Genomic DNA, 20,541 nt, shown 5'->3' on the forward strand with positions numbered 1-20,541 from the left:
TGCTTCAGTGGTTAAAGTGGAGCCCCAAGTATCGCAATGGATTAAAGCCTTGTGCCGGCAGGACTGCTGACCCAAAGTCTGCAGTTCGAATCAGGAGAGCTCCCACCTGTTAGCTCCAGTTTCCCATGTGGGGACATGAGAGACGCCTCCCGCAAGATGGTCAAACATCTGGGCATCCCCATGGCAATGTCCTTGCAGATGGCCAATTCTCTCACACCAGAAGCAACTTGCAGTTTCTCAAGTTGCTCCTGACACAAAAAAATGTTGTTAAAATTCACAATTACATTGTACCCACATTTCTTTTCTTTTCTTTTTTTTGTTAAGGGCATTATTCTTCATGCCATTAATGAACAAACCTTTTAACTTATTCCCCACATTTCCTGACGTATTTGATTCCAGCACTCAGTGGTTTGAGCTAGTTCTTCCAGCCTGCGACTATAACTAAACAGTAGTTCATCTAATCTCTTTTATAGGGTAATAGGGAGCTAGTTCTGCATTTGCATGTGCAAACACTGTGTTAAATTCTTGTTTAAATTTTTTTACTGTTGACCGCTCTGGCACCCAAGCCCTGGCCTTTCAACACTAGGCTTTCAGACTGACCCAGAGCAACCTCCACCTTTGTTGTTTGAGTATCTTGTACAACTTTGGCACATTTTCCATTTTCTATAGAAAATAATCTTATTCTGACTGAGAATGAAACAATGCACGGTAGCATAGTACAGTGGCATAGGAGGGGCCTAGAAAATATGGAATAAGAAGCAGAAAGTTCAATGAGCTTCTATCACGTAACCTTTCCAGATAATACTAGATTACTTTTCAGAAACCATTTTGTCCTGTGGAGATAAGAGAAGAAGCACCAACAGCTTAGTGAGTTGTTACTATACGGCTCTCAGTAATAATCTTCCACCTGCTATCCGATCGGATTGTGAGGAATAATCTTACCCCAGAAGGATAGGAGAAGAAGCACCAAAAGTTTAGTGAGATGCTACCTTCTAGATCTTGGTGGTGACCTTTCTTTTTCTGGTTAACACCAGAAGACTTCTCAGGAATCATCCTGTCCCAAGGGAATGGAGCTGTTCACTTGATCATAAAGTCATGGAGTTGGAAGGGACCACAAGAGTCATCCAGTCCAGCCCCCTGCTATGTAGGAACATACAATCAAACCATTCCCGACAGATGGCTGTCCAGCATCTCCTTAAAAACCTCAAGAGAAGAAAACTCCACAGTACCTGAGGCAGCATATTCCATGGTTGAACAAGTTGATTCATTTTGAAAACAAACACCCTGTCTTTCCCTCAAAACTGGGATTCAAAGTGGCTTGGATCCAGACTCAGTACATTCAGTGGTATAGTGAAATAAGCTTCACAGACAACACCAGCTACTCCCATTAGGCTTTCCTTCTGATTATATCTACAGTCGCTGACAGGAGGAAAAAGGTTTTCCCAGCTAAACTTTGCAGTTGCAGACCATGCCCTATGAGGAGCATCTTAAAGAGCTGGGTATGTTTAGCTTGCAGAAGAGAAGGTTGAGAGGAGACATGAGATGGTGGTGGGATATCAGAATAAAGTTGTTGTTGTTGTTGTTATCATTATTATTATCATTATTATTAGGAGTAATGGGTTCAAATTACAGCAAAGGAGATTCCACCTGAACATTAGGAAAAACTTCCTGACTGTAAGAAGAGCTGTTCAACCATGGAACTCTCTGCCTCGGGGTGCGGTGGAAGCTCTTTCCTTAGAGGCTTTTAAACCGAGGCTAGTTGGCCATCTGTTGGGGGTACTTTGTGCTTTTCCTGCATGTCAGGGGGTTGGACTAGATGGCCCATGTGGTCTCTTCCAACTCTATTCTATTATTCTACTCAATATAAACATTTTGTGTGTAAGTGAGGCTTGATCTTGAAGTCTCATTTATCTTTATGACTGAATATCAGCAAACAGCTCCCCCTAGTGGAGATGAAAACTTAGAGCTGCTTTGTTGGTGGAAATCAACAGAGTAGTCTACCTTTCTGGATTTTCCTTGGATGTGTGATTTGTCATAACGAATGCCCGAACTGAAGTGTATCATGGTAGGGTTGTTGTATATTTTCCAGGCTGTATGGCCGTGTTCCAGAAGTATTCTCTCCTGACGTTTTGCCCACATCTGTGGCAGGCATCCTCAGAGGCATCCTCACAACCTCTGAGGATGCCTGCCATAGATGTGGGCAAAATGTCAGGAGAGAATACTTCTGAACATGGCCATATAGCCTGGAAAATATACAACAACCCTGTGATCCCGGCCATGAAAGCCTTCGACAACACATGTATCATGGTATCTTGTTTGCATTTTAGCATCTGAATCATTCATCATCATCATCATTATCATCATCATCATCACACCATTCCACTTTTTATCATGTAGCCCCTTTCCTTGTGTCCCCTAGATTATTATTACAGTAGAGTCTCACTTATCCAACATCCGCTTATCCAACGTTCTGGATTATCCAGCGCAGTTTGCCTCCCACCCCGATCCACAGCTGTTTCTCTAGACAGCAAGAATTGAACTTTTTATAGATTTAATTTCTGACAATGTTGCTACTGTAAGTTCATTTTATGCAGTTCTATCTTTGTAGTCAATTTGTTAGTAGCCAATGTTTTTGTAGTCAGTGTTTTCAATATATTGCGATGTTCTGGTGCTAAATTCATAAATACAGTAATTACTACATAACGTTACCATGTTGTGGACTACTTTTTCTGTCGATTAGTTGTAAAACATGATGTTTTTGGTTCTTAATTTGTAAAATCATAATGTAATTTGACATTTAATAGGCTTTTCCTTAATCCTTCCTTATTATCCAACGTGTTCACTTATCCAACATTCTGCTGGCCCGTTTATGTTGGATAAGTTAGACTCTACTGTATTATTATTATTATTACTATTACTATTATTATTATTTACTTCTTGGCTGCCTCTCCTCCCAGCTTTAAAAGACACATATTAAAACATATTTCCATTTTTATGTGTGACTTTATGTGGCAGAGCAGAGCACTGTTGCCTTTCAGATTTTAACTTATTCCCAACCAAATTATACCAGTAAAAGAAGAAATAATAGAGGAAATATTTTAAGCGTGGATAATGGATATGGAAATTGAGAGGGAAGACATCCAAAGGGAAATAAGTAATATAGCAAAAGAAAAAATATAATGCACAAAGAAGGAAAATGCTACAAAACTGGTACAGGACCCCTGCACAATTTTCACGTTTTTTTACCAGGGGGAAAGGACAGGAATTATTGAAGGAGAAATTAATATAGAATGTTAAATCTTCAAATAATAATAGCCAATAGAAATGTATTACATGCAAGGATACCAGGAGTTTGCAATGTGTAAAAGGAAAGGATGGTTGACAAATGAGTAGCGTGTGCTCAAATTGTTTTAGTGAGGGGATGGAAAGATAAGTGAACTCTGACAAATTGGTATAATTATATAATAAGTATGTTAAATGTGAAAATAACAAATTGTAAATTGAACAATATAGATAAAATAGAAAATGTTACAATAAGTAAGAGCATGTGGGGATCCAGTTAGGAATTACTTAGAGAATGTATTAAGATGTGGAGTGGAAAAAATGAGGTTAAGATTGATATTTCAAATATATTGTCGAAGGCTTTCATGGCCAGAATCACTGGGTTGCTGTGAATTTTCCGGGCTGTATGGCCATGTTCCAGAAGCATTCTCTCCTGGCGTTTTGCCCACATCTATGGCAGGCATCCTCAGAGATTGTGAGGTCTGTTGGAAACTAAACAAGTGAGATTTATTTGTGAAAGGTCCAGGGTGGGAGAAAGAACTCTTGTCTGTTTGAGGAAAGTGTGAATGTTGCAATTGACCACCTTGGTTAGCATTGAATGGCCTTGCAGCTTCGAAGCCTGGCTGCTTCCTACCTGAGGGAATCCTTTGTTGGGAGGTGTTCTCTGGCCATGATTGTTTCATGTCTAGAATTCCCCTGTTTTTGAGTGTTGTTTAGAGTTTTTTTTAATACTGGTGGCCAGATTTTGTTCATTTTCATGGTTTCCTCCTTTCTGTTGAAATTGTCCAGTAGGCTGTTAGGAATTGTGGGAGTTGAAGTCCAAAATACCTGGAGGGTCAACGTTTGCCCATACCTGGTATATGCTGTTGGAAAATGTATAATAATACAGTAGAGTCTCACGTATCCAAGACTCGCTTATCCAAGCTTCTGGATTATCCAATGCATTTTTGTAGACAATGTTTTCAATATATCATGATATTTTGGTGCTAAATTCGTAAATACGGTAATTACAACATAACATTACTGCGTATTGAGCTACTTTTTCTGTCAAATGTGTTGTATAACATGATGTTTTGATGCTTAATTTGTAAAATCATAATTTGATATTTAATAGGCTTTTCCTTAATCCCTCCTTATTATCCAAGATATTCGCTTATCCAAGCTTCTGCTGGCCCGTTTAGCTTGGATAAGTGAGACTCTACTGTATTTGTGAAAGGTCCAAGGTGGGAGAAAGAACTCTTGTCTGTTTGAGGAAAGTCTGAATGTTGCAATTGACCACCTTGGTTAGCATTGAATGGCCTTGCAGCTTCAATGCCTGGCTGCTTCCAGCCTGGGGGGAAGCCATAGTTGGGAGGTGATTAGCTGGCCCTGATTGTTTCCTGTCTGGAATTCTCCTGTTTTTGAGTGTTGCTCTTTATTTACTGTCCTAATTTTAGAGTTTTTAAAAATTTATTTATTTATTTATTTACAGTATTTATATTCCGCCCTTCTCACCCCGAAGGGGACTCAGGGCGGATTACAATGAACACATATATGGCAAACATTCAATGCCAACAGACAAACAACATACAGTATAGAGAGACACAGAGGCATTTAACATTTTTCCAGCTTCACGATTCCGGCCACAGGGGGAGCTGTTGCTTCACCGTCCACTAGTGGCTGTACTTCCTCATTCCTTTCCTCGTGTTTTGCTGGCAGTTTTATGGTGTTGTAAATTAGTTAAATTAGCCTCCCGCATAAAGCGTACCTAAATTTCCCTACTTGACAGATGCAACTGTCTTTCGGGGCTGCATAGGTCAACAGCAAGCCGGGCTATTTAATGGTTGGGGGCTTAACCCGACCCAGGCTTCGAACTCATGACCTCTCGGTCAGTAGTGATTTATTGCGCCACAGCCCGGCCCCATACTGGTATCTGGATTTTGTTCATTTTCATGGTTCCCTCCTTTCTGTTGAAATTATCCTGTAGGCTGTTGGGAATTGTGGGAGTTGAAGTCCAAAACACCTGGAGGGCCAAAGTTTGCCCATGCCTGGCAACATATTCTGTTGGAAAATGTATAATAAAAAGATAACATCTCTTTAAATGGCTTTCAGATTTTAATGTATTCCCAACCAACCTCAAGTCCCTTGTGCTTTGTTTTGGAAACATGCCTCACTGGATTAAAGGGCACTATTGTGGGCAAGTTGCCCATTAATTACATCAGCAACCGTTTTAATGTTTAATGAGGGCGGAAAAACCTTGGATTTCCCTGCTTCATTAGAAACTGAATACATTCAGTGTAGTGGAGTAGTTTGGACCTTGGGCTGTGTCCAGAAATCTTCATCAGGGTCATCTTTCTGAGTTGTGTCCTTCTCTTCCCTGCACAAGGGGGCGGGGCCAGAGCCCAGCCAATGAGAGCGGTCCGGTCCGGAAAGGGGCGTGGCCCAGCGCCGCTCTACAAGTGCCCGCGCTCTCTCCTCCGGCAGAGCATTCTCTCCGTCTCCGCGGTGAATGAGCGCTGGCCATGGGGGAGACGAGCCACGCCACCCGGGGAGGCAGCCTCCTGAGCAGGGCTTTGGGCTGCGCGGTCCCTCCTGCGGTGCTCGAGATCGGGGGCGGCTGCGCCTGCACGGCCGAGGTGCGGGTGCTGGTGATCAACACGGGAGGGACCATCGGGATGGTGCCCCATCAGTCGGAGGGTGAGTGGGGAAATTGCAGGTGGGCTCTTGGGGGTCTGCATTGCCATATAGTCCGGATTATCAAAGCAGGTAACCCACTTTACCTGCTTTGAACTGGATTATGTGAGTCCACACTGCCATATAATCCGAAATAATCAAAGCAAATAACACTTTTACTGCCTTGAACTGAATTATGTGAGTCCACACTGCCATATAATCCGGATTATCAAAGCAAATAACACTTTTACTGCCTTGAACTGGATTATGTGAGTCCACACTGCCATATAATCCGGAGTATCAAAGCAAATAACACATCTGCTTTGAACTGGATTATGTGGGTCCACTCTGTCATATAATCCAGATTATCAAAGCAGATAACCTACATCTGCTTTGAACTGTCTTATGTGAGACTTAATTGCCATATAATCCAGATTATCAAATCAAATCATCCACATTATCTGCATTGAACTGGATTATGTGAGTCCACACTGTCGTATAATCCAGATTATCAAAGCAGAGAATCCACATTATCTGCTTTGAACTGGATTATGTGAGTCTACACTGCCATATAAACTGCCTTGAGTCCCCTTTCAGGGTAGAGGAAGACAGGGTATAGATAAGGTAAATTATATATATATAGATAAAATTCAGATTATCAAAGCAGATAACCCACGTTATCTTCTTTGAACTGGATTATATGAATCTACACTGCCATATGATCCAGATTATCAAAGCAGAGTATCCATGTTATCTGCTTTGAACTGGATTATATTAATCTACACTGCCATATGATCCAGATTATCAAAGCAGAGTACCCACATTATCTGCCTTGCACTGGATTATGTGAGTCCACACTGTTGTATAATCCATATTATCAAAGCAGAGTACCCACATTATCTGCTTTGAACTGGATTATGTGAGTCTACACTGTCATATAAACTGGATTATCAAAGCAGATAACCCGTGTTATCCGCTTTGAACTGGATTATGTGAGTCTACACTGTCATATAAACTGGATTATCAAGGCAGATAACCCGTGTTATCTGCTTTGAACTGGATTATGTGAGTCTACCCATACAATATATTGTATATTTATAAATTATTGGCTGGGGTTTCTGGGAGTTGAGGTCCAAAACATCTGGAGAGTCGAAGTTTGCCCCTGCCTGTTCTAAAAACATATAGCAGGAATAGATGGGAATTGAGTTCACCAGATCCTTTGGTGAACCCAAATTATACAAAACTAACAGTGTATATGTGTGAATGATAGCTGTGTCGAAGTTCAGCATATGCTGGGCAGTCAATCAAAAAATGTTCGATATCTTCCACTATTTGTTCTTCCCAGACACAAAATCTCTCATTTCTTGGGATGTTACCGTAGCGACCAGTTTGCATCATAATACCGAGTTTTTCAAACCTGGCCCTGGTATATATTCTTCTTAAGGGTAACGGAACTGGAATGGTCAGATAGTGTTCTAAATGAATATTCATTTTGTGGGAGGCTAAAAACTTTGTGGCAGAAGACCTACCTATACTTGCTAGGTCCAATTGAGCATAGATATTATGAGTGCGTTGCATGAGCCCTTGTTTTGCCCTAGGTCCTAGATCATTCAGAAATCGTAAAGGAAGGCCAATTTTAGCCATCTCATTGTTTAAGGCCACTACCCATGATGACTTGTGGGCACGCTGGTCTTGATCCTCTAAACATAGGTGAGGAAGTCTACTGGAATTCATCCGATTTACCTTTGACCAGTAATTGAATTGTCTCATTAAAATTTGAGCTTTTACTGGGAGCATTCCTAGCTCTGCCCTTACTGCAGCCATCAGTGTTGTTCTGGAAAGGCCCAGGAGAATGCAAAGCTGCTTAACTTGGAAGGCTTCGATTTTGGCCAAATTGGTGTGCCCCCAAATTTCAGCCCCAAATATAAGTGTTGGCATTATTTTTTTTCTTAAAGACTTCCAGGGCAGGTCTGATTGTGCCTGGGTATCTATGATGGTACAGCTTGTAAATGGAACCTGCTGCTTTTGTTGCTCTTTGTATACTATGAGTAATATGGTTAGACCAGGAGTCCTCAAACTTTTTAAGCGGAGGGCCGGTTCATGGTCCCTCAGGCTGTTGAGGGGCCGAATTATCATTTGAAAAAAAATACGAACAAATTCCTATACACAGTGCACAAGTCTTATTTGTAGTGCAAAAAAACCAACAACAACCCAACAACAACTATTTATTTATTTACTACATTTATACCCTACCCTCTCTCACCCCGAAGGGGACTCAGAGCGGCTTACAAGTTGTATGTACGTATAATATATTATATTATTGGCATAGCACAATATTAGCATTATATATTACTATATTGTCCTATACCACTATACCGTAATATTATTAGTAATATTCCATTTAATATATAATATATACTTAATATTATATTGTATAATTATTAGTATTATATTGTATTACATTATAATATTAGTATCAATATTATATGTATACACAATATATTCAATTGTTACCATAGCACAGTATTAGTAAATGAAAGAACAATACAATATTTAAAAATAAAAACAATTTTAACCAACATAAACCTATCAGGATTTCAATGGGACGTCTGGGCCTGCTTCTGGCCAATGAGATAGTCAAGTTAAGTAGGATTGTTGGTATTGTGTGCTTTCAAGTCATATCAGACTTTGGGCGAGGCAAAGTCTAAAACTAAGAGTGGGGGCCAGGTAAATGACCTTGGAGGGCCTTAGTTTGGGGACCCCTGGGTTAGACCAAGCACCAGATGATGAAAACGTAATGCCTAGATATTTGTAGCTATTAGTTTGTTCCAAGTGTACACCATTTAGGGTCCAAGTGTACCGCTTCCTGTTTTTCCCAAAGACCATAATTTTGGATTTATCCTTGTGCATAATGAGGGAATTTAGCTCTCAATACAAATTGAATTTTGCCAGAGATCTTCTCAGTCCCACTGGAGACATTGCTATGATCACCCTATCATCAGCGTAAAGTAAGATGTTGATAGTTCTGGTCAGAACTTTAGGGCCATGTAGATTGTCAGAGGATATAATTGAGAGTAGGAAATATAAACAATCATCCACAGCATTAAAAGGTCCAATATGGACATAAATGGGCAAACAATCAAACTGATAAAAAGAGTGTCTATATCAAAATAGAACATATATCAAATAGTCAAAGCAAGTAGGTAAGATAAATATGGGATGGAAATCAAACTATAACATGACAGGGCAAATTTTGATGTGGGTAAGGGCCAGGATATAGCGGATTTGTCTAATCGAATGCACGACAGAACATCCCTGTTTTTAACTGCTTCCGAAAGACAGCAAAAGACACTTGATGAAATTAACCTTTTTGAAGTTATATGTTTGCTAAAGGGATGCTATTCTATAACAAAATCACATTATAAGTGACTAACTGTTCCACAGAGAGCCAGCTTTATATAGTGGCTTAGGTCTTGATCAAGACAAAGAAGTAGAGAATACATACGTATAATAATGAATTTATTACCTGCCTCTCCCTGTAGCTTGAGACAAGAGATTAAAAACACTATTAAAAGACATACAAGATATAGAGTTAAAATACATGTTAACATCCACTTTTTTCATGTCAGGAGCGACTTGAGAAACTGCAAGTCGCTTCTGGTGTGAGAAAATTGTCCATCAGCAAGGATGTTACTCAGGGGATGCTTGTATGTCTTGATGTTTTTACTATCCTTTTGAGAGGCTTCTCTCATGTCCCTGCTTGGAGCTGGAGCTGATAGAGGGAGCTCAACCACACTCTCCCTGGGTTGGATTCGAACTGGCAACCTTTAGGTCAGCAACCCAACCTTCAAGTCAGCAGTCCTGCTGGCACAAATTGCGCTCCTTAAAATCCACTAAATAAAATGTGAATTAAAATTGACTACTTAAAATTAACTAGGTAGACCTGCCAAAAGAGATAGGTCTTCAATTGTGTCTTCAGATAGCTGATATAACAGCAACAACTGATAACCAACAACAAGAAATAATAACAGACCACAGGAATAATTTGTAGGTTCCTTCTCTGCATACATAGATGTATGCATCGGGCAGAAATTTATCAAGGAAAGCCTTGGCCAATAATTGAAAGAAAAACAAAAAGACGCACCTGCCTACTTTCAATGTGATGCACAAATTTTAGTCTAATGCACATGTATAGCTTATTATCTGGAATTCTGGAAATACTCCAAATTCTAAATTGTCTGCATGGGTGGCTGAGATAGTGACACCTTTGCTCTCTGATATTGTTTCATTCACGAAATTGTTTAAAAAATGTGCATAAAATTACCATTGGGGTGTGTATAGGAGTATACGTCCGACCACTTGCTGGACTAGTGCAGAGCTTTGGCATAGAGTGCTACCAGTATGCAGATGATACCCAGCTACTCTTGCGTCTCGAACCTGGGACAACCACGATTCCTGAGAACTTTAAGCTGTGTTTGGAAGCAGTAATGAGTTGGCTGCGAGCTAGTAGACCGAAAGTGAATCCCTTGAAAACTGAGATACTCTGGCCCGGCCAGCCACCAGAGTTAATCCAGTCACTGCCTGATTTTGATGGGGAAGTTCTGGTTCCGTCTGCTACTGTTAAAAGCCTTGGCCTTGTGTTGGACTCATCTCTGCCATAAGTAAGCAGGCCTTTTTTCATCTTCGCCAGGCAAGGAAATTGGCATCCTACCTTTCGACAGAAGCATTGGCAACGGTAATCCATGCAACAATCACCACTAGATATGCCGGCCTTCCGAAGATAAAAACCTAGAAGATCCGAATGGTCCAAAATGCGGCGGCCAGGCTGCTAGCGAGATCATCTATAAGATCCCATATTACACCGATTCTGAAACAACTGCATTGGCTACCAATAGAATATCGGATCTCTTACAAGATACTGATCCTGACATTTAAAGCTCGAAATGGCCAAGGACCATTATATCTTAGGGACCGCCTCATTCCTTTCTTCCATCAGTGGTCACCTCGATCCTCCCAGGAAAATCTCCTATACGTATTGGGCCCTAGGGAGGTACACCTGGAAGATACAAGGCGTAGAGTCTTTTCGACCTATGCTCCAATTCTGTGGAACTCATTGCCTCCATATATTAGAGCAATGTCAGAGTTGCGACCTTTTGTAAAAGTGCTCAAGACTTGGCTGTTTGGTTGTGCATTTAAGTAAATCAGATCTAATTTGCCAAATAGTCACTTTTGAATGTTTTTATGTTGAATGTTTTTATATTGTGGAATGATATTTTAAATTGTAAGTCTCTCGGAGCACTCTGGTGGAGAGCGACTAATTAAGAAATAAAGTGAAGCGAAGTGAAGTATAAATACAACTTAGCATTCCTTATCCAGAATTCAGAAATGTGAAATAATCCAAAATCTGAATTGTTAGCATGACCTGCTGAGATAGCAGCACCTTTGCTCTCTGATGTTGTGTATAAAATTACTTTTGGATTATAATAATAATAATAACTTTATTTTTGTATCTCGCCTCCATCTCCCCGAAGGGACTCAGGGCGGCGCACATGGGGCCCAACAACACAAGTTAAAACACAGAACAATCAATTAAAAACATAAATACATAAAAAATAATGCACATCAACAGAATTAAAACCAGAACAATAATAATAACTAAACATTCAGGGTGTAAAATTGTGTAGAACTCTGAATAGGGCTCCTAGGAGCCTTCCGGCTGTTAGGAATTGTGGGAGTTGAAGTCCAAAACACCTGGAGGGCCAAAGTTTGCCCATGCCTGACCTACATTGTAGAATAAGTGCAGTTTGACACTAACTCCTATGACTCAATACAACGGAATCATAAGAGTTGAAGTTTTACAAGCACTTTGTAAAACTTCCCTGCCAAAAGGGGTTGGTGCTTTACTAGACTACAAATCCTAGGGATCCATAGTATTGATCCAACGCAGTTAAAGTGGTACCAAACTGCATTAATTCTACAGTGTAGTTGTATCCTTAGACTCTGGCGACCAGGCTTCAAATCCCCGTTCAGTCATGGAAACCCACTGGGTGAAGTTGGGCACATCACGCTCTCTCTGCTTCAGAGGAAGGCAAAAGCAACCCACCTTCAGTACAAATAATTTCAAGAAAATCTTGTGATAGGCCCTCCATAAGTTATAAACGACTTTGAAGTTACACAATAACAAAAACAAAACTTTTCCACGTCCTATCGTTCTTGCAATCACAGTTGTTAAAGAATGCAGGCGAAAGTGGGCTTATCACTCTCCTTCACTGTATATTTATTAATGAAGCACAGATTCCAATCTGTGTTGAGGGATATGGCAAGAAGGGAAATGGTTATTGTAATTTAGCAAACACGGAAATTGAGGGTTTGGTTCCTGAATCCACATCATCCTGTCACTTCTACTTAAGGAGACTGGGACTCAAAAGCACATGCTGGGAAAGTGGGAAATATTTGCCCTTTTGCCTTTATTTAACTATCCTGATCAATCTATATAAAAGTGATTTTGTAAGCAGAATGACAATGATGATGCTATTTATTCACCTAATCCTTTTCAAGATCATAGGCTAATGATATTTCACAACAATTTTACAAATTGGTTAAAAATAAAATGTGGCAAAAGGTAAAATTTCTCCTCCCTTTGTTTGCATTGAGCCTGTGGTAGCACAGCGGGTTAAACCGCTGAGCTGCTGAATTTGCTGACCGAAAGGTTGACAGTTCGAATCTGGGAAGTGGGGTGAGCTCCTGTTGTTAGCTCTAGCTTCTGCCAACCTAGCAGTTTGAAAATATGCAAATGTGAATAGATCAATAGGTACTGCTCCGGCAGGAAGTTAATGGCACTCCATGCAGTCATGCCGGCCACATGACCTTGGAGGTGTCTACAGACAATGCTGGCTCTTCGGCTTAGAAATAGAGATGAGCACCAACCCCCAGAGTCGGACACGACTGGACTTAATGTCAGGAGAAATCCTTTACCTTTACTTTTACCTTGTTTACATTATGATTAAAACAGACATTCTGAGTTTAAAATCCTGACAAAGTAGATGTGTGCTTGTTTCTGAATTGCACAGGGGCCGTGGAAGGAAAGGAAAAGTTTCTTTTGCCCAAGCCTCACTCTGGCTCCCATCCAGTCAGTTCAAGGTTACTATGTACCCAACAGGTGCAAAACATTCTTGGTTTCCCTTGAATATAAAAAGGAGGCGTATTGGACAGTGGGAATAGTGATGGCACAAGCGAAAGACATAATTTATTTGTTTATGGAAAATATTTCTTAATCACTTCTCTACCCACCATGACCCCCAGTGAGAGAGAACATTTTTTCAGAACAGACTAAAAAAACACTACTAGTTAGTTTTTAAAACCTCATGGAATAACATACATAGTTTGAACATTGTCTTGGGAGGGAGTTGAACAAATGAGGACCTGCTTTCATGGAAAGCCTTGTTTTATACTGTCACTGGACTAATGACTTGGACTGATGGGACAGGGCTGAAGGCTTATGGTAAAGATACACATTCTGCAGAGACTCATGTAAAAGGAAGCATTTTTCTGTGTTTCCCAATCTGTTTAATCAGTTTCTCCTTGAGAGCCATGGCTCTAGGCCAGGCATGGGCAAACTTGGGCCCTCTGGGTGTTTTGGACTTCAACTCCCACAATTCCTAACAGCCAGTAGGCTGTTAGGAATTGTGGGAGTTGAAATCCAAAACACTCAGAGGGCCCAAGTTTGCCCATGCCTGCTCTAGGCCATGCATAAGCAGGGCCACATGAACCCTCTCAGGGATGTGTTTTTGGTTCTGTAACCCCCTTAAATCTCAGGAGTATCCTTAGACCAATCACAAGACAATGAAGAATTAATTGCATCTCCTTCAAGTGATTCACTTTTAAATACATTATAGAGCTCCACTTCCCCTGTAATGTTTTTTGAAACCAGAAGGAGAGTTCCAGGCACTTCTGGAATTTTTCTTCCTTTTTTTGGGCCATCCATACAACCTCTAGGTGGGGGCCCCTGGTGGCACAGTGTGTTAAAGCGCTGAGCTGCTGAACTTGCGGACCAAAAGGTCCCAGGTTCAAATCCTGGGAGAGGAATGAGTGCCCGCTGTTAGCCCCATCTCCTGCCAACCTAGCAGTTCAAAAACATGCAAATGTGAGTAGATCAATAGGTACCACTCCGGCGGGAAGGTAACGGCGGTCCATGCAGTCATGCCGGCCACATGACATTGGAGATGTCTATGGACAACGCCGGCTCTTTGGCCTAGAAATGGAGATGAGCACCAACCTCCAGAGTTGGTCACGACTGGACTTAACATCAGGGGAAACCTTTACCTTTACCTTATACAATCTCTAGAGCAGTGGTTCTCAACCTGTGGGTCCCCAGGTGTTTTGGACTACAACGCCCAGAAATCCCAGCCAGTGTACCAGCTGTTAGGATTTCTGGGAGTTGAAGTCCAAAAACATCTGGAGACCTACAGGTTGAGAACCACTGCTCTAGAGAGAATGAACCCATTTGAGTCACTCAGCTGTACCATACACACACACACACACACACACACACACACACACACACACACCTCAGTTAACAAAGTAAATACTTCCTTAACAGAAAAGGTACAAATGAATATAGAAGGAATGGAGATAGGTTCCTATACATATTGGGTGTTTCAGCAATCATTTTATCCATAATTCAAGATATTGTCTCATGGTGGCCTTGGGGCCACCATGAGACCTAAACGATTTGATGGCACACAACAGAAACAATATTTACATGTGAATTGAAGCAGCTGTGTCAGGTAAGACTTGCATATGTAAAGAACCATTGTGAACCTCACAATCTCTGAGGATGCCTGCCATAGATGTGGGCGAAACGTCAGGAGAGAATACTTCTAGAACATGGCCATACAGCCCAGAAAACATACAACAACCCTGTGATCCCGGCCATGAAAGCCTTTGACAACACAAAACCATTGTGAACTCTCTTGAAAGTGTCTTTCAAAGTACAACCAGGATTTATATTTGCTTTCACCATTCTCCAGTCTTTCTAAATGATTTCCTCCTTGAAAGCCAGATTTACAGATCTATCCTTTTTAAACAGATTGTTGGTAGGTAGTTATATATAGGCTTTCTTGCCTTTTCTTTCTTTCTGTCTGTTTTGCTGCTCTTACATGCTCGGAAAAGATTTCTGTAGACAGCTGCTATTTACCATGTCATGGGGGAGATGCAAACCTACCGCTGTTTCCCAGTTTAGGCTTTATTATATTGCATCCAACCCATACTGCCATGCAGGAATATAGAATCAAAGCACCCCATACAAGTGGTCATCCAGGCTCTAAAAATCTTCAAAGTGATTCTTCCACTCTCTGAGGTTGCTCTTGCCTTCAGGAAGTTCTTCCTACTGTTTAGGTGGGATTTGTTTTCCCTCAGTTTGAGTCCATTGCTCCATCGTCGTCGTCTTCTTCTTCAATCGCACAGTCATTTCCAACTCTTCATGACCTCATGGACCAGTCCATGCCAGAGCTCCCTGTTGGCTGTCACCGCCCCCAGCTCCTTCAAGGTCAAGCCAGTCACTTCATGGATACCGTCCATCCATCTTGCCCTTGGTCGGTCTCTCTTTCTTTTTCCTTCCATTTTCCCCAGCATCATGATCTTTTCCAAGCTTTCCTGTCTCCTCATGATGTGGCCAAAATACTTCATCTTTGCCTCAAATATCCTTCCCTCCAGTGAGCAGCTGGGTATTATTTCCTGGAGGATGGACTGGTTGGATCTTCTTGCGGTCCAAGGCACTCTCAGGATTTTCCTCCAGCACCAAAGTTCAAAAGCATCTATATTCCTTCTCTCAGCCTTCCTTATGGTCCAGCTCTCACAACCATATGTTACTATGGGGAATACCATTGCTTTCACTATGTGGACCTTTGTTGCCAGTGTGATGTCTCTGCTCGTCACTATTTTGTCAAGGTTGGCCATTGCTCTTCTCCCAAGAAGTAGATGTCTTCTGATTTCCTGGCTGCAGTCTGCATCTGTAGTCATCTTCGCTCCTAGAAATATAAAATCTGTCACTGCCTCCACGTTTTCTCCCTCTATTTGCCAGTTATCAATCGGTCTGGTTGCCATAATCTTGGTTTTCCTGATGTTTAACTGCAGCCCGGCTTTTGCACTTTCTTCTTTCACCTTGGTGATAAGGCCCCTCAGCTCTTCCTCACTTTCAGCCATCAGAGTGGTATCATCTGCATATCTAAGGTTGTTAATGTTTCTTCCAGCAATTTTAACTCCAGCCTTGGATTCATCAAGCCCCGCACGTTGCATGGTGTGTTCTATACTTACTCGATTGTTCAAAGTTATAGCACTCTGGAGTTGCTCTGGTGCAGCCCAAGAGCATCACTGGAGTCTTTTAGCGGTCTACATGGCTGACTGAGATAAAGATACATTGGGACTGTCGCCACTGCATTGTCACCAAAAAGCAGCTTGCTCACGCTATTGCTTTTTTGGTCACATGGCTGAGGGCTCTAGTGTGACACCACCAAACATATGACATTACCAGCAAGCCTCTGGCAGGAAAATAGTTGTTGGTGGCAACCTAGCAATGGGTTCATTGAGGTATGGAAGTGAAGTGGGTCACATTCAGCTGGAACCAGCTGTTCATATCTCCAAAATGCCAAGATCATACCAGAGCTTCCTGAAACCTCTGGAGTAAATCCCTCGACTTGCATTAATAGCTGGATGCAGTGCTTCTATTGCGACACCAGCAATGCATCATGTGGACTCCCCATACTTGCAGAGCGGTGATCTCACTTTATTCTGGCCATTAAACATGGCCTTAGTCTCTGGAGCAACACAAAGCATGCTGGCCTCATCAGAAATGTCAAGTAATACAGACTGGGCAGTTGACAGGAGTGGGCTATAGCCTGTGGGCTCAAGAGCATTTCAAATCTATGCTTTTATGGAGTTAAAGTCTTATTGTATTCAGTAGGACTTGCATCCAGGAAACCCTGTTTAGGATGTTAACCTGAGCTGAACTAATTTATTTTAGAGATGCAGAGTTACAGATAATTACAGTATTGTCATTTAAATAGAAATGCAACATTTCTCTGCTTTCCCCCCTAATGTTAACCCATGCAACTTACTATGTTACTGAATTTTTAACAAAGTACCTTAGGCTGAAAATACCACACTCAGTGCAAGACCCAGGCATTTCCAATAGGGAAAAGAATAAAGAGAGTTGTGTTGCAACCAATGTTCAAATAGTTGTGCTTGGATACATTCAAGATTAATTGACAAAAGGCAAATAGGGTATTCTGTGAGTATGTATTGTGTTTATTTATTTATATCTGATAATAACTAGTAGTATTTATTGCTTACAGCTGTTGTCTTCAGCAGCATGGATTTTCTTGAGTTATTGGATAGGCACATCCGTTGAGATGGGAGGGTATTGTAAAGAGTGAGATCAGAAGCAATTGAAATGCAAAAAGCGACAGTGTTAATTGCCTTAACTGTTCGTTTGGTGATAATGTAGACAAGGATTGCATTGGGGAGATGAATAACGTATGTAACATAATGTTTTAAAAAAATAAGCTTTGCCCTGTTCGTGCTGTTGTTCTTTAATGGGATCTGAGCATGGAGGCCTGTAAAATACGATGCAAGGAAATCACTACCCTCCCTCCTTTATATAGGCCAGTTTGTTCATGATAGCAATTGCTTCTCTTTATTTTGAGACCTTTAATTATGTCATAAGTATTGTTCCTGACGCTGTGGATGATCCGTGAGTGAATGATCCCTCATTTAGCATGGTGAGAGTGTATGATAAATTATATTATGTGATGTGACCATGGTTTGGCCATAGGAGCATACCTGCAGGGTCCAAGATCCTGCATTTGGAAATGTAATGTTTTGCCCAGGAGAAGCTATACCCTGTTTCCTTTGTCTCCACTTTCAAAATACATGTGTCTCATGCTATGGGCTTGCAACGATGATATTTAGTGGATGGTTAAAAATAGCATTTATTTTTGTCCTCAAATGCTCTTGGTGTTGTTAGGGGGCATTTTGCCACCATTCTCAGTTTGGGGGTCCTCTTGGAGGAGGGCTTTTGCACAATTAGCGCCCATACCTCAGAAAGTCTGATCTGGCCACTGTGGTCCACACTTTAGTTACATCTCAGATGGATTACCGTAATGCACTCTACGTGGGGCTGCCTATGAAGACGGTTCGGAAACCGCAATTAGTGCAAAGGACAGCAGCCAGATTTCTAACGGGTGCTGACTATAGGGAGCACACCACTCCCTTGTTAGAGCAACTCCACTGGCTGCCTGTATGTTTCCGGGCCCAATTCAAAAGTGCAGGTTATCACCTATAAAGACCTCTATGATTTGGGTGCAGCCTATTTGCATGACTGCATCTCCCCTTATGTACCCATTTGGGCCTTAAGGTCCTCCAGGGAGGCCCTTCTCACGGTCCCAACACCCTCACAAGCATGGCTGGTGGGAACACGGGAAAGGACCTTCTCGGTGGTGGCACCCCGGCTCTTGAATGCCCTTCCTAAACATACTGGAGGACCTAATCCTTACCTAACCCTTAAAATTGACCTTAACTATCCCTTAAAATTGACCATGTCTACCTTGAAGCCCTGATTACTGGTACTTGATACCTGATAGATTATATTGATTGGATTTGTATACAATTGTTTTGGTTTCTGTCTGATTTATTTATTTATTTATTTATTTACAGTATTTATATTCCGCTCTTCTCACCCCAAAGGGGACTCGGGGTGGATCACAATGTACATGTATGGCAAACATTCAATGCCATTAGACAAACAACACACAGACAGACAAAGAGGCTATTTAACTTCCCAACTTCTGGCTTTTGTGAGGGTATGCTCGATTCTGGCCACAGGAGGAGCTGCTGCTTCATCATCCACTGTGATGACGAGTCCTTTTTTTGATGGAGTACTTCCTCATCCGGTGTTGTAAATCAGTTAAATTAGCCTCCCCGCATAAGCAGTCCCTAAATTTTCCTACTTGACCGATGCAACTGTCTTTGGGTTGCTTAGGTCAACAACGAGCAGGGCTATTTTTTATTTTAATTGTCGAGTGCTCACTCCGACATGGTCTGGCCTCGAACTCATGCCCTCTTGGTCATAGTGATTCATTGCAGCTGGCTACTAACCAGCCTGCGCCACAGCCCGTTGTGATGTTGTTTTATTTGTTTACTATGTTTAAGTTGTTGTATGATGTTTTTGACAATTGACTGTTTTTGTACACTTGTTGGAAACTGCCCTAAGTCCTCTTGAGGAAATGAAGCAGTATATAAATACATCATCATCATCATCATTATTATTGGGAGGTGCTCTCTCAGGTAAAACAAATAGCAATGTTTTTATTCATGGTTTCTCACTCAGTGTCCTGTGCCTTTAACTCTAGGGAATGCGTGAGGCTGCCTATAGTATCAAGGTGGGAAATTGTAGAAGTTATATATTGGGAAATAAATTCCAGTGTGTGCAGTGGACGTTTACATAAATATGCACCAGTATCTGACCCTGGTTTCAAAAGACCTAATTTTAAATAAACCTATATTTGACTGGGCTGCTAGATTGTTCTTATTATCGGTGTTTTTCAGCAGAATGCTGGATCTGTGAGATATTAAAATTAGAAACATAGCCATTTTATCTTCAGAAGAACAATTTGGTCGCTTATGTGTGGTTTGCTGGAAGGCATATGTGTCAATCATTAATTCATGGTCTTCTCCTTGATCCAACTTTTGTATTTTCTTTCTGAGTTCTCTGGTAAGTATAATACAGTAGGCTACAGCCAGATTTGTCAATCATCTGGATCCTTCAGCTATTTCTGCCATGAAACGAACATATTTCCTGAATTATCTCTGGAATTGCTTTGTTCTGGTGATTGGCAGGAAAGAAAAAACACACCAAAGATAGAGAGCTACCTCCTGGGGATTTTAAAATAAATTTCTCTTCCTTATTCTCTTTCTGATTTGGGCTGTAAATTGCATCAGCATGCTTGTTCATTGTCCTAAGTAAATACTTTAGTAGATGTTGAAATGTCATAAAGTGAGTAAAGTTAAATATCTCTGCTGTGCAAACCCATCCCTTCCAGGGGAGTGTTCCCTCGGAAATGCCCGACTTTCATATTAATGCTTGTCGTTAATGAACACTTAAAACATGGGTAGGAACTAGCTATGTATAATCTTTGTTGGAAAGACGTGTTCTATATACAGGGTTTTAAGTACATATAATTGATGAACATTGCAGTTCTATCAATCAGCCATTCTGGTTCTTGGGATTTTTTTGTGGTTTTGCAGCTAGTTGAGAATACTGTAGTACTGTACAAAATGTAATTCTGGACAAGCCATTGAATCAGTCTTAATTAGTCAGTACTCTCTTTAGAAATGAAAGTAACATGGTGCCAAGCTCATTAATACTGTAGTTTTTTTAAAAAACGGGCACACGAATAAATGAAAAAAAAATAGCCATAGATTATTCAATCTGAATGGCAGTTTCTCAAGTTGTTCCTGACATGAAAAAAAAATTCAATCTGGATCAGATTGAGATGCCAGCAGAGAGAATTTTAAGCTCCGAGACTGTCTTCTTGATTTCAGTTGATACCA

At 41.1% G+C, this 20,541-nt stretch overlaps 1 protein-coding gene across 3 annotated transcripts in view; it reads left to right on the top strand.

The window, feature by feature from the left end:
* The first annotated feature begins 5,702 nt into the window (after positions 1–5,702).
* The window catches only part of LOC100559032 (60 kDa lysophospholipase), an 88,357-nt gene continuing 73,518 nt past the window's right edge, over positions 5,703–20,541 (top strand). The window contains exons 1-2 of one of the 3 annotated variants that reach the window (XM_062968536.1): positions 5,703–5,958; positions 10,625–10,669. In XM_062968536.1, coding sequence (XP_062824606.1) covers positions 5,784–5,958; positions 10,625–10,669 — 220 coding nt within the window. In that variant the 5' untranslated portion in view covers positions 5,703–5,783. The remainder of the gene's footprint in view (positions 5,959–10,624; positions 10,670–20,541) is intronic. The other 2 variants (XM_062968537.1, XM_008105139.3) reach the window with 2 other exon arrangements.

This window comes from Anolis carolinensis, chromosome 1 (genome assembly GCF_035594765.1).
Source record: "Anolis carolinensis isolate JA03-04 chromosome 1, rAnoCar3.1.pri, whole genome shotgun sequence".
In the NCBI taxonomy this organism is placed as follows: domain Eukaryota; kingdom Metazoa; phylum Chordata; class Lepidosauria; order Squamata; family Dactyloidae; genus Anolis; species Anolis carolinensis.